At 46.2% G+C, this 14,171-nt stretch overlaps 1 protein-coding gene across 1 annotated transcript; it reads left to right on the top strand.

Annotated features, from left to right (window-relative positions):
* Window positions 1-404: 404 nt before the first annotated feature.
* On the top strand, window positions 405-13,257 carry LOC119186662 (uncharacterized). Its single transcript, XM_075865458.1, has 3 exons — window positions 405-690; window positions 11,651-11,695; window positions 13,038-13,257. Exons 1-3 carry the CDS (start codon window positions 585-587, stop codon window positions 13,187-13,189), a joined length of 303 nt encoding a protein of 100 aa, XP_075721573.1. The 5' UTR covers window positions 405-584; the 3' UTR covers window positions 13,190-13,257.
* The last annotated feature ends 914 nt before the right edge of the window (window positions 13,258-14,171 follow it).

The following is a 14,171-nucleotide window of genomic DNA, read 5'->3' as shown; positions in this document are numbered from 1 at the left end:
TATTTTAGTTCGTTGCATTTGTATCTTTCCCAATTTCTAGTTGCGCACAAAGTGATCATTTTTTTGCTCGCAACCCATGACGTCTACAAAGGCACGACATTATCGGGGAATCTATCATTTTAACGCTACCGTGTTAGTATTGGTCCGACGATATTAGGCTGAAACAGCTTTTTAAAGTACCATTCAGTGCAAATGTGCTCAGCTGCTCGCCCAGTCACTGCAACTTGAGTCAAAGAGAGCAGATCATTTTTCAATCTAACAATAACACATAGGGGAACGTTTGCTACAGCTACATTAGTTATTCATCTTCATTTTTACAAGAAACATTTTTACCTTTCGATCAAACATAATGAGCGCGCATGTATAAATACATTCTCACCCTATCTCTACAAAGCAGAATTCAACGCTGACTTTTGGAGTCACCAGCTCGACATTCATTTGCAACATATCCGCATTTTGTGAGACACAAAAAAACAGCTTGTGATCCCAATGATACTTCTTTTAAAAGAGTACCCGCGAATATAGGCTTCGACAAAGCGTGGTGTCTCAGCTTACGCCCATGTTATTTAGACACCTGTGGGGTAATGGCATCTGCTCTAACACTTGTGATGGTGTTGGTGCCCGTCATTTCGCCTTTCACACAAACTGCATGCGCATCGAAAGACATTGAAGAAAGAAGGGATCCGTTGGGTATGTATTCTTTTTCTGTACTCTTACGATGAGTATTTCTTTTTGGATTTTATAAAGTCATGCCATTTTTTTTATTTTAATGGCTGAAATCTTAATTTACCTAAAATATTATCAGAAGACGAAATGTAATGGGTAATCATGCATTAAGCTTGAACACTCGTGGTTTCAGAAAGAACATTTAGCCCAAACATTTGAGGATGCCGTAGTCGGCAATTGAACCCACTTTCTCGATATTGGCAAACCCTCCCATCAACTGAGCTACTAGAGGGCTTGATGACAAAACTTAAACTCAGTCACAGATTTCTCATTTCATCAACATTCGGCGATTGCTACAAGGCTCAAGCGTATACATAATAAAATACTTACGTACACGTTATAGTTCCTAGGTAACATTTTGTAGTGAGTCAGCGCACAAGGATGCTATTTTAATGTCTAAGTTGAGCTAAAGAGGCCCGATATTTTATGAAGTGCGTAATACATAGTGTGACGTACTGTTAAAAAGTTTTTGCTATCTTATCATTGAGTACCTTATGTCTCTATTTGGGGAGACAACGCAATGATTCGAATAAAATATGGTATTTCATGTTTCTTGGCGCAGATACTTGTAAGGGTTTCCTAAATATCTAACATATTGCTTTACTATTTAGTTAATTTAATTTATTCAGAAGATATTTTAAGTACTATACAAAACTATTGAATTGAAACAATTCTCGTAATTAGCAGAACACCATGCCCCACTGCATTTAGTGGTTACGCAAGCATACATGCCTGAAGGTTATGCATTTCTGTTTCTATAATAAAGGGTATAATAAATGAGCTTGCACAAGGAGAATACCCCCGAATTTCAGTTTTAACTGATAATACAATGGTTTAAATTCACAAAACTCGAACTTCACAACGTTGTAGAAAACATTTGCACCCTTATTCAAATGATCGATTGCACCTGCGCCGCAAATGCCACCCAGGCTGTCTTAGCGCACATAAATGGCAGCTAGTTGACACAAGCGGTCGCTTTGTCATACGAAGGAGAAAGGCTCGACTGCTATCCCGGCAAGCACCCGTAGCTGAGTTGAGGCTGGTTCGGAAATAATAATTATCTACTGTTTCATGGCTTGCTCACAAATATCAGCGATGTGTGGTAACGTTTCCTTTGATACTAAAAGTGTCAACGTAAGCGTTCGGCTTCCTAACCATGCTTTTTAGTACCATCCACAATAAAGCAAGAGCCAGCATCCGATCATTTTTGCTGTCAACAGACGTACTATGTCGCTCATCTCATTTTTCAGGGAGCCTCGACGCATACATTCAGTGTAGGCGCAGTCGTATGACCAGTAACGTCATTTCACAACTATCCCGATACATATGCTTGCCATGAATAGATTTGATATGTGAGGTTAACCGTCCTCGAACCACCATATCATTATGAGGGACGCCCTAGTCAAAATCTGAGCACACAAATCTCAAATCTGAGCACACGGGCCTACCTTTCCACCTCCATCGGAAATTTAGCTGCTGCAGCCGAGATTCAATTACGTGACCTGCGGGTCAGCAGCCGAGTACCTTAGCTACTAGACCTCCGTGGCGGGGCGCTTCTCATGGAACGGTGAATGAAAAGTACGCACAATTGCCCATTTCATAACAGGTGTTTATAACAGGGTGACCAGTGGAGGGAAACGGAGCACTCTCTTCTCAGAGCTCGTCATCGTTCTTTGAAAGCCCGGCGCTCATCCTTTGTTTTCACTATGCACACCCACCCTATCCTTGCTACTCACCTACGCACCAACATGTCGTCTCGGTTGTCAGTGGGCAAAGAAGAACAAGGAGAGATGTGAAGCACAAGCGAAGCCAAGTGACGTTCCTTGAATCTGTGGCGCACACCCACGCTGGAGAAGTTTCCAAAACCGGAAATAATTCATAAAGGAATTCTTTAATAAAAGGATAGCACTGATCTACTGAAGAAAAGAAAAAGAGAAAAAATACAGAGTAATTCATTGTAGAATGAACTATCTTGAAGTACAAAACAATGAATCGGAGAGGTGAGCGGATCTGAATGAAATTTAGTGGGCATGTTCACTTGCAGGTTTGCGCCATTCATGCCAAATTGCAGGCTTGCGAGTTTGGAGATTCTCTTAAATTGAGATTTAAAGCTTGATTCGAAGCACTCACCTGGCTTGCCAGATATATTGGCAACATTGTGTGTGTGTGGCGTTGAGTTTTACCAGGCGGAAGTGACGAACTGATGTGCCACTGCAGCGTCTGGTTGTCTGCTCTGGATTGTGTGAGTTTGGCCATCGCTTCTTTGGTTAGGCGTGTGATTTCCTTTTCTGTGTTGGTGGGCGTGCGATAGGTGCGAAGTGGTGTTGCGTTGTGAGCCACACACAATTCGCCATATATTCACCATAATAACGTAAGCGTTTTAGCTAATCGCCGCGGATGACGTGGACAGGTAGTGCCGTCTGGTGGGCATCGTGTGCAATCGGCAGGTTCCGGAAGCGTCAGGCAAATCTTCACCTCACACGTAGAAGCGCACTCAGTTGGCGTTTGGTTTTGGTATTACGGTATTTCGGCAATTAAAACTTATTTTTGTTTCAATTTTTAGGATTTCAGTTATTGGGCGCGTGAGAACAGTGTCTAAGGAACATAAAAGCACCACCATGCTGACATGGTAAAAAAATCGCCGGAGTCGGCCTTTCAATCACTTTGAATCTTTGACCAACTCCTGCAATGCGTCAGCAATTTTTTTGTCTCTGTGGGTAACACACAGAACGAGTCCCCGTGCTTTGTCCTAATTTGTGCTTTGGTTCATATCTTTAAACACGTGACAAGGTAGCCCTACACAAAAACACTCCTGCGTCAACCTGATTCGAATGGCGTGGTCTAGCACGTTACAGCCGTTTGTTATCCATTCATTGCATAATTTTCTCCAGCGCTACCTAGTGTCATTCAGTAGATTCACTTCTTAAAAGCTTCTATATATCTTTGTTGTAATAAAAATATTTATTGCACAGCTCTAAAACGTTTCTAGGAGGTTTTGTTTTGCAGGCAGTGACGGAAATAAAACATAACGTGCAGTGAACGTAAAGACGAACTGAAGAATAGACGACAAGTATGTTAAACATGGCAGCACACCAATGTGGTACGTTTTTGTAATCTGCAAAGCCAGGGACACTCTGATGGCCCAGTAACACCTGAACTGGGGGCGCAATAAGTACAATGCCTTCGCATATGAATGAGAAAAAGGTTTTCTATGGAACAAATAGATACAATAGAGAACACCCTTTTTTGTGTGCCTGCTGTTCCTAATTTGATTCTGTCGTTCTGTTCTTCACGCTGCTACAGTGTTACAGCCAAAGCTCCACTCCGCATTTGATCCTTGCACTAGGCCATGACAGTGAGCGCACGGAGCTACCGATGTAGTCTCTAGAGGGTGACACTGGAGGTGCCATTGTGGTCAGTCATGAACACGCCTGGACTTTTCCGGCTGAAATGCCAGATACTCGGCATCAACGCGGTGGTCTAGTGGCTAAAGTACTAGGCTGCTGACCTGCAGGTCGCGGGATCGAATCTCGACTGCGGTGTCTACATTTTTGATGGAGGTGAAAATGCTGTATGCCGGTGTGTTCAGATTTTAGTGCACTTCAAAGAGCCTCAGATGGTCAAAATTTTCGGAGCACTTGTATATGGTGTCTCTAATATTCATATGGTGATTTTGGGACGTTACACTCCTCGTATCAATCAATGCCAGATAGTCTGGTGCATGACACTGGCTGTTTCGAGTTGGTCATTGCAAACCTGTCTAGTTGGTCTTTGCTGTGCAATCGAAGAAATGTGGTGACTTTCAGATTGCCCTGTTAGCAGGTGGGTGTGGCTGATGCAATGTGGTCGCATCGGTTGTAGGTTATTCTGACGGCAACCACTTCGCAGCTGGGAAGACATGACACGGAAATGCAGAATGCTTTACCACGACTACTCGCAGTGAGCGGTAGCATCTGCTCTTTTCGGGGTGCACCGAGTTGCGATGCGGTGTCCCGCTAGGCATCTGCGACCTTGCTGAGCAGAGTTCAGATGCAGGCTTGTAAGCGAAATCATGCCCTTCCAGTGTTTGCGATGTGTCACGTGCCATCACGCCTACTAGGCCAGAAGCCTTGGGTTCAGCTGCAACCGCGACTTGCCGTGGCAGCTCTTTGATGACGTCGCCCTCGGGTGGGATACGGACTGAGATTCCTTTGTGAAGGTGGCACTTGGTGAGAGGCGAGCATCCGCACACTCGGCCAATGACTGCGCTAGAGGCTCGAGTTGATGTGGCTCCTGACATGGGCCAAATTAGGAGTGGATGCTGTTGCTTTCTTTCCAACTTGTTTTGAATCCTCTTCGTGATCTGTGTCATTGCGAGAAGGGAGGGTGGTAGAAACCCCAGTTGCCTTCTTGTGACGAGTGGAGTACGTTTTTAGTACAGCGTGTATATAGAGGTGAAAAGAGGATGAAAATTTGTGTTATGCGCGGTGGCTCCACTTATGAAAGAGCAGGGCGAAGACGAACGAAATTGGAACGCTCGAGATGCCAGGCGGGTTGAGCCACTTGTGACAGCTACCGAGGGTTGCGATAGCTACCAGTCAGTTGCGGCACAAAACCTCTAACGGATGGACCAAAGGCGAACCTGGACGACGAGCAACGCCGGGCGACGACGGAACAAGCGTCACCATTAAGACCCGTGAGCGAGGTGGTGACTCCGGGGGCAACCAAGCCAGGCAAGCTGAGGCCTAGCTGCGGGAATGGCCTACCGGTGTTCCACACGTGGTAGCAAGCGCGCGTCTGGCCAGCGACGCTACAGCGAAGCGGCTGTCCAGCGAATGCCGTGATAGCAGCACCTCGACCTCAAGGTGACACGAAGACACGTAGAACCATCTCGTCGACAGCGACCTGTGAGTGGTTCTCATGCAGTGCGTTGCTTTACAGCTGCGCGGTGTCACGGTCGCAGGAACCATGTACTGTAACTGAGAAACTGCAGGGGCGATAGCGCCGCAAAGAATTTCAAGATCATTTATGCTATTGTAAACCCTTCTCATATATGTCTTTCCATGTCGGATAAACGTGCAGCCGTTGTTTATGTCGCATCTCTTGTCGTTTGAGCACCTGGATCCACACAAACCTGGCACATTTGCCGAGCTTTGCCAGGATTGGCTAAATTACATTGGTAGTCAACGCTCAAACACAGGGGTGAGACATAAATAGCGACAACGTTGTCACCATTGGAAAAGTTGTCACCATTGGAGGGATTGGCACGGAAACACCAGTTGAGCGAAGAGGAACGTGAGGCAGCTCGCGAGAAAGCGGAGCAGCAACGAAAGCTGCTAGAACAAGAGATTAAGGTGCTTGAGCTGAAGCTTCGGCTTTAAGAAAGGGCCACTAGTCCGCATGCAGCCCATGATGTTAATGCTGTGAGCACAAATGCGTCTGTTGCGTCAAACGCGTGTAGTCCCCAAAAGCTTATACCGCCGTTCAATGATGAAAGGGACGACTTAGATGCATATCTGCAACGCTTTGAACGGGTAGCCATTTGACAGGATTGGCCCCGAGAGAAGTGGGCGCTTTCGCCAAGTCTATGCATGACAGAAGAAGCATTTACTGTCACTGGAAGCTTGGACCCGACTATTGCTTTGGATTACGACATGCTAAAGCGGGCACTCCTGCAATGGTTTGTGTACATGGCAGACAGTACCGATATAAATTCTGTAACGCTAGACCCGAAGATCGGAAAACTACCAAGAAGTATGCTTCGAGGTTCTCGGGGTACTTCAATCATTAGCTGTAGCTCGCAGAGCCAGAGAAAATCTATAAGGGCCTTAGGGAGCTGATGATTGCCGAGCAATATCGCAAGAGTGGTTTCTGCTCATTAAGAGTTTTATTGAAGACAAAAGTTGCCGAACTGTCCAGAAACTCTCTCAGACAGCTAGCAATTTCGGTGAGGCTCAGGCTTTGTTTAGATTTGGCATGAGCGGCCTTAGAAGGAATTGATTTAAGGATCCCATCTAAGAACCGATAAAATAAAGACACATGTGTGAGATCGGGTAGACAATCGCTGTTTATTTTGCGACAAGAAGGGGCACAAAGCAGCCGAGTGTTGGACGCGCACTAAAGGTGATTATTGTTGTCGAACAGGCGAGAAGGTGTGACCAAACAAGGAGAAGTTTTTCCCTCGAGGAAAGGTCTATAGTGAAGCGTCGTGCATGGTTGCAGTACACCATACACCGGAAGAATCGAAGAATCTTCCTGGAATAAAAGATTCCTTGTTCTCAAGGATGGAGAGAGGATTCTCGTCGTCAATACCACAGTCAGCAGGGGCGTTGCTTCGCAAGGAATCTAGAATATGCCAGTGGAGGAAGGATTTTTTGACAAGTGGCCGGTTACTGTGCTTTGCGAAGCTGGCCGTGACACGGTCGTCGTCCGACAGGCAATAGTGCCAGAAAAAAAAATTAAATGGCACTTATAGACCACTATAGTTCTTGGATAGAAAGGTGCGCTACTTCCCGGGAGCTGTGGTTTTTCTGGACACACCCTTTTTTAGAGGAGTGGTTCGTGCTTGATGCATGAGAAAGTCCCTGCACGATGTAATCTTTGGGAACCTCCCCGAGGCAGCGCTGCTCGACGCTTCGATAGCAACTCAAAGGAAGGCCGATTGTTTCAGCAGCTGCAGCGACATTGAGCAAGTGACGCCCACGACGTCTACAACACACTGTGGTAGACGACACGGGGTGCCCGTAATGAACCGATTATCAGCATATGTTCCCAAATTGAGGAAGAGGAGTCTAGCGGCAGTAAACGGTGATAAGCGGACGAAGTATGCGAAAAGACACCTAAAGCCAACGCCATGTAGAGCTCGATGGTAATCACCCACGCTATGGCCTAAAGCATGATAGGAATCGCCGCTATCTGGCTGGACGTCGACACCAAGAAGAGATGAGGCATCGCCTTCGTACACGTTGCCGAAGGTACCATCGCGTCGGCGAAAGTGCAGCACTACAACAGAGGTCCAATAACGTGGTCAGCTGTGTTTGCTACAGGCAGGAGTCCTCGTCACACCACTTTTATGACTCGGACAAACCCAGTGTACCAACATATCGGTCTCCGGCACTTCAACCATAACGTTCACAGGGTCGCCAACGACGTTACCGGGCCAAAGTGTTCAAGCGAAAAAACAAAACTTTTCCTGACGTTGACAAGCTGGTGCTTGTCACAACCTAGCGAAGACTAAGAGGAACCCACCGCGTGCATAGTGAGTTGTGCATTGTGCGTGTGTGCATGTGTTCTCGCGTTGAAGCGGGCAGGGTCTGTGTGCCTCATGGCGAGCTACCCTGGTGTGCTGGTACGTGAACGCACGGGCCTTAATTGTGCTGTGCTAGACGTACGGGAAGTGCTGTGCATGTGCGCGGTGGTCACATAAGTAAGTATTTTTTGTGTGCCATTGTGTCGCGTCGAAGCGAATCGTACACGTGGGCAACGTTCTGAAAGCAGGGGGGAGTGTGACAAGTGGAGTAATTTTTTTTTTGCACAACATGTATTTAGAGGTGAAAATAGGAGGAAATGTGTGCGGTGCGTGGTGGCGCCGCTCATGAGGGAGCGGAAAAAAAGACGAAGGAGATTGGAACGCAAGAGAAGCCAGGTGGGTCGAGGCATTCGGACAGCGGAAGAGATCGAGGGTTGCGACGGCTACCGGTCCATTGCGGCGCTTAACCTTTAACGGGTGGACCAAAGGCGAACCTTAACAACAAGCAACGCCAGGTGACGCCGGAACAAGCGTCGTCATCGAGACCCGCGAGCGAGTTGGTCACTCCGGAGGCAACCAAGCCATGCAAGCTGAAGCCTCGCTGCGGGACTGCAGCCAAGCAGTGTTCCAGGCGTGGTTGCAAGCACACGTGTGGCCAGCGACGCTACAGCAAAATGGCCGTCCCAGCTACTGTCGTGATAGCAGCACCACGACCTCAAGCTGACACGACGACACGTCCGACCATCTCGTCGACAGTGACGTGTGAGTGGCACACAAGCAGTGTGATGCTAAATAGCTGCGTGGTGTCAGGATCGCGGGAACCATGTACTATAACTGAGGAACTGCAGGGACGATAGCGCCACAAATGATTTTAAGATCATTTATGTTATTGTAAACCCTTCTTATATATGTGTGCTCATGTTGGATGAACATGTTGCCATTTTTACGTCGCATATCTTGTCGTTTGAGCACCTGGGCCCACACGAAGCTGTCAAACCTGTATATGTTGGCAATTCATACTCAGTATCAGCAGTTGACAATAAGCTGCCAGAGAGGTGGTAGCAGTCACATGAAAGCAGCCGAATATAGTGATCAATGGCGCACATCATTCATGCAAGGACTGTTGTTGAGTGCCTTCATAGTCGCACCATGCCTTGGCAGCACCCCGAAGGTAGTAGATGACAATTATTCATTTTTGACATGTCCACCTGGCATGGAGGCTGCCAGGTGAGTTCATAGTCGAATTACACTCGATGCCGTGGTCTTCAAAGCAACAGAACAGTGGCAGTTCACAGGGAGCTGGTGATGGCGGGATGGCGGGTGTAAATTAGAACAGCGCCCGCATCGAGGAACACTGTTGCTGTGAGAGCATCCTGAGAGACCGGTGCAGCGCGCGATTGTTCTCAGTAGAGCTGGCTTCACACGAGGCTTTGCTCTGACCGGTAAAGCAGCAAAATCCAACATGAAACTTGTTGCCCACAGTGTTGGGAGCCCGGCAGGAGACACCTGGTAGCTGGACGCTATCAAGGCATCGGTCGTGACAGGAATATGCACGGTGATATACTGCAGCTCCGTGGAGCTACCAGGTGATCCCCATGAAGAGGGGAGGTTGGCATCTGCGGAGGATACACTGAATTCGGTACTCATGGTGGAGCAATTTATGGCAAAGGACGCATAGACGGCGTCTCTCAGAAACCCAGCTTTCGTCAGAATCACGGAGACTAGTTCTATGCCATTAGAAGCATCCATAACGTTCCCAGGCAAGCGCAACCCATGCGATGTCGTGCCGCGTTGTGACACTGTGGCGTAAATAAAGCAATGTTGACGCGCTAAGGTGGCCTCAACACCGTCCACGGTCGGTGCTTGAACCACCAACACATTGCCAGGTGCCGAGGAGGCATGCGCGCTATTTTTAAGCGAGCGGAGGCCGTTCACATGACTGGCGAGAAGTACCGCGTCACCGGACAAATTCTCCGGAAACGCAATTCAGGCGTGGAAGGCCGTACGCTATTAGATGGATACATACTTGCCATGGCAGTCACCTTGCGAGTTCCATTAGCGAGCCAGCAAGACGGCGCTTCTTGGAAAAACAAATTACCTGAAGCTGGCAGGTGAGGTTCCCCAAAGGCTTCCTGTTGACTGCGCGATTGTACAAAAGAGGAACAGACCTATCTAGCCACCTAAGTCGGCCGGCTCAAGTAATCACATTCTTAACTTTGTGTAGACCAAAATTGACTATGATAGAGTAAAGAAATAATCTGACATTCTGGTTGTGACATGAATACTCGAAAAACTTCTCGCCTACACCACCAAAGCCGATACTTCATAAATTGTGGCATGAACCAATTGACCATGGGCCGTGGTTTATTGTAATACAGCTTAGGTGTTTGACGATATATATCTGCTAGGGATGTCGAGAAAAGGCATTTGTGATGTAAATTCGAAAGCGTTAGGAAAGACGACCTCACCAGCATTGTCTCGACGGATGCAAATAGTAAAACTTACAGTCCCAGCAGAAATGCAACCGTAGCATTGTACGCGGCACGCACGTATTGTACCACAGAGCCACGCCATGTCTAGAAACTTTTAGAGAAAATGTGCTGTGCCACCATCATGTCAGCGATGCGTCAGTTCATATTGTGATGCGGGATATGCAATTTTATTAGAAAGAATTGGACAGTGCTTATGTACTCCGTGAAATAGGCACCTTGTTGGGTTAATTTTTGCTGTGTTTCCAGTGTCCAGTCCACTTCTATAAAAGACTAGCGAACCAGACGTCAGCGTTCGTAAAATTCAGCAGGCTATATTTAAACGCTGCTCGATCCCAGATGGTTAGGCTGAAAAAAGGTTACGTATGGCGTTACATTTAATCTGCCGTATATAGTGCACTTAGTTTTTATAACATTAGCTGTAATGATTTTCGGGTTTTTCGGCTATATATAGCACTAAAAAAGTGATGGCATCAAAGTACGTGTGACTGCAAGTTACGCTTTAAGTGCCTGTCTTCTCCACGTACCTGTTAAGGCCACGATGATCACACGACTACTTCATATACAATAACACGTCCAACCTCCTCGTAATACTTTGTTGAAATCTACCCTTCTCTCCCAAAAATGTAAATGAAACTGCTCGCTGCCTGCTTCAAAAGGCACTGTTACCAAGCCGTGGCTGTGGCAAACGGAATCGTGGAAATAGTAGTAAAACTTGTAGCGTCTAGAGTTACAATAAACGTATAAAACTAGTACTCAGCCACGCCACCACTTTGCCACGTATCAAAAGTAGAAGCACGACAAGCAGCAAATGAGCTAGAATTGAGCAGCCAATCTTAATATTCCTAAATCACTAATGACTAATTCACTCCTGAGTCACCACGCAACAACCAAAAAGCCATTGATCAATCGTATTAGTCAATCATTAGCGTACACACAATCGTCCTGTAGGTATTTCAATAAGTGGCACCATTCATGGTGAACTTCGTATCTCAGAAACCTTAATGCTAAAATTGTGTACAAGAAACAAAGGTGAACAAAGTCTAACTATCGAAATTTCTCACCGAATAAGCAATAAGACGACATCATGCTTGTTTATTTGGGCAGCTACCTAGGAAAGCTTGCCTTTATCGACGCAAACTAGTATTGTTTTCTTCGCTTTTTCATGAGGTGAACCTACCATCAATTGTCTTTTTTTTTCTTCCAGAGTGCGACAGGCGGAGTGGTCCATTCGCATGTGTATACCCAGAAGGTACATACTCAGTGCTAATACTTGCGCTACTTCGCATCTGTTGGTCCTGGAAAAGCTGCACTATCATTACCTTTCGAATCGCCATGTAAAGGAAAAACAAACCCCCGTATACCGAAGGCTCTTTTCAGTTTTTGAGTACGACGCATTCAATTATCGTCAAATTGGTGACACGATATAAAATACCTACCTGTAAGCATTTAAATATGAAGTATTCTGAACTTTTAAAGGAACTATTAGGTTCAAAAGCTCCAGCGGCTGTCTAAAGCTGTTTCTTACGTTGTAATTTGAAAACACTTGTCAGTTTATTCACGTATAAAATACATGTGGCAACTTATAGTGACAGTATTGAGGATGCTCAAGATGGCTTGCGGTGTATTTCGACAACCTCCTGGCAAATGATGATATGTGGGGTTCAACGTCCCAAAATCCCCATAAGATTATGAGAGACGCCGTAAAGTAGAGCTCCAAAAATTTTGACCACCTGGGGTTCTTTAACGTGCACCGAAATATGAGCACGGGGGCCTACAGCACTTCCGCCTCCATTGAAATTGCTGCCGCCGCAGCCGGGATTCGATCCAGCAACCTGCGGGTCACCAGCCGAGTACCTTGGCTACTAGACCACCGTGTAGGGGCACCGTACTGACAAAGCTGACAACTGCTTGAGAATTATTATGTTTACATTTGCGTTCAAATTCACGAACAAAAGTTTTAAAAACAGTGTCACACGCTTTTACGGCACATCAAATTATGCTGAAAGTTTTTTACCAGATATAGCATAGTGTATAACCATGTATCTCCTTACATCAATAGTACACTAACCCCGGTAATTGTTTGCCCTAGTGACTACAATATTTTGAGAGCATTGCGAGATATTGTAACCAAAGCAACTTTTTAACCATCGATGCTATTCTGTCAGGGTTGCAGCAGATCGGAGGCAGCCAATAAACTTTATAGGCATTGTCTTGAAATTTTAGAAACAAAAGAAAATTATACTGCTGAGATTAATCATTCGAAAGAATAACTATTCTCAACAAAGCTTTCCTGCTTTGCGGAGGTGACGGCCTTCTCTTTAACTTTATACAGAAACATGCATGCAATCATTTGGAGCAATTTTGCCGTCATCGAAAATGTGGCCGCCGCGATCGAGACGCAACAACAAAGTTGGCACAACTTCTTACATATGTGTGACGGAAACCTCACTAAGCGGATTAAGAAGTGAGGTTCCACTAGATTTTTCTGCGACTGTGCTGCATACTCCACACAGGCCTGAGTTATTATAATTCTGAGTATTTTTTACCTTAGTTTTTAAAGCCAGTATTTCACCCTGTTTCTCTTTTCGCAGCCTGTCATTGCAACCCCTATGCAGCGATTGGAGTTCCCTCTGGCAGAAGGTACCGCTACCAGAATGGCCGGTGTGTTCGAGGTGCATTTACATTAAATTGCAACGGATTTTCATCCCTTGTGGCGTGCTATCGGAACTGCTTAGGTGCATGAGCTTAGTCACACAGGTTACACAAACATCTCGAAATTTCTACGCCAATAAAGTCGCCTACTGCAAGTAATGGGGCGTAGTATTCTTCTTCCTATTGCGAAGTGAAAATCTACTACGCTTTCATTAGGCAATTGTTAAAAATATAATAAATGCTGCCAACCATTGAAGGCAAAGAAGTAGCAGTAGAACACGTTCGATCGTGGCGTTACGATGGCTTCAGGCTGAGTTATTCCGCGCCGAAAACCTCTTAGCGTCCACACACTTTCCTTCCGAAAACCCGCGGGTGGAGCAGTCTTCTACGCACGGCAAAGCAGGGATTCTACTCACGCTTTGCGTGACTGGCAGTGAGAACTCCACGAATCGTAAAGGTGAGTATCGGCATTGGGGAAATGGCATCAGCCAGCAGCGGTGCTCTCCTAACGCACCGACTGAAAGGCAATGACCTGCGTGATGTCCGGAAAACACAAAAATTATTCACAGTGCGCGAAGATTACTAGATTAAGCTAGTGTCGACATCACGAAGCTCTAAGTCGCGAAACAGGTCTTTGATGTCCAAGGTCGCGCTCCTCTCGTGAAGCAGTGGCTCTCGGCTAGCAATGACGAGCTCTCGCAGATGAACGAGTAGTATAAGCGATATAGCCCGATGGAACGTATTGAAAAGTAGTACACAGCTATAGCGGAATATTGAAATGAGCTGACAGCATGCTCACCGAGACAGGTACCCGAATATTCCAAATGAAACAAGCTCCGGCCGGCCATGCACAAGCTACCAGCGGTAAAATTACAGCAGATTCGGCTTTCAGGCACAATAATCCCGCAAATTTCATGTCACCCCGGTTGCACAGCTGCAGAGCCCAACATTCCAAGAAGATATTCAAGAGTGGACAGACTTCTGGGAGCCATTCCAACAGCCTATTTTTCAGAAGAACAACCATACGCCATTCAATAAATTCTACTACCTGAAAATATTTCTATCTGGTGATG

Source organism: Rhipicephalus microplus, chromosome 6, assembly GCF_043290135.1.
Source record: "Rhipicephalus microplus isolate Deutch F79 chromosome 6, USDA_Rmic, whole genome shotgun sequence".
Classification (NCBI taxonomy): domain Eukaryota; kingdom Metazoa; phylum Arthropoda; class Arachnida; order Ixodida; family Ixodidae; genus Rhipicephalus; species Rhipicephalus microplus.
Note: the sequence above shows the minus strand (reverse complement) of the source record. Positions and strands in the feature narration are given on the sequence as shown.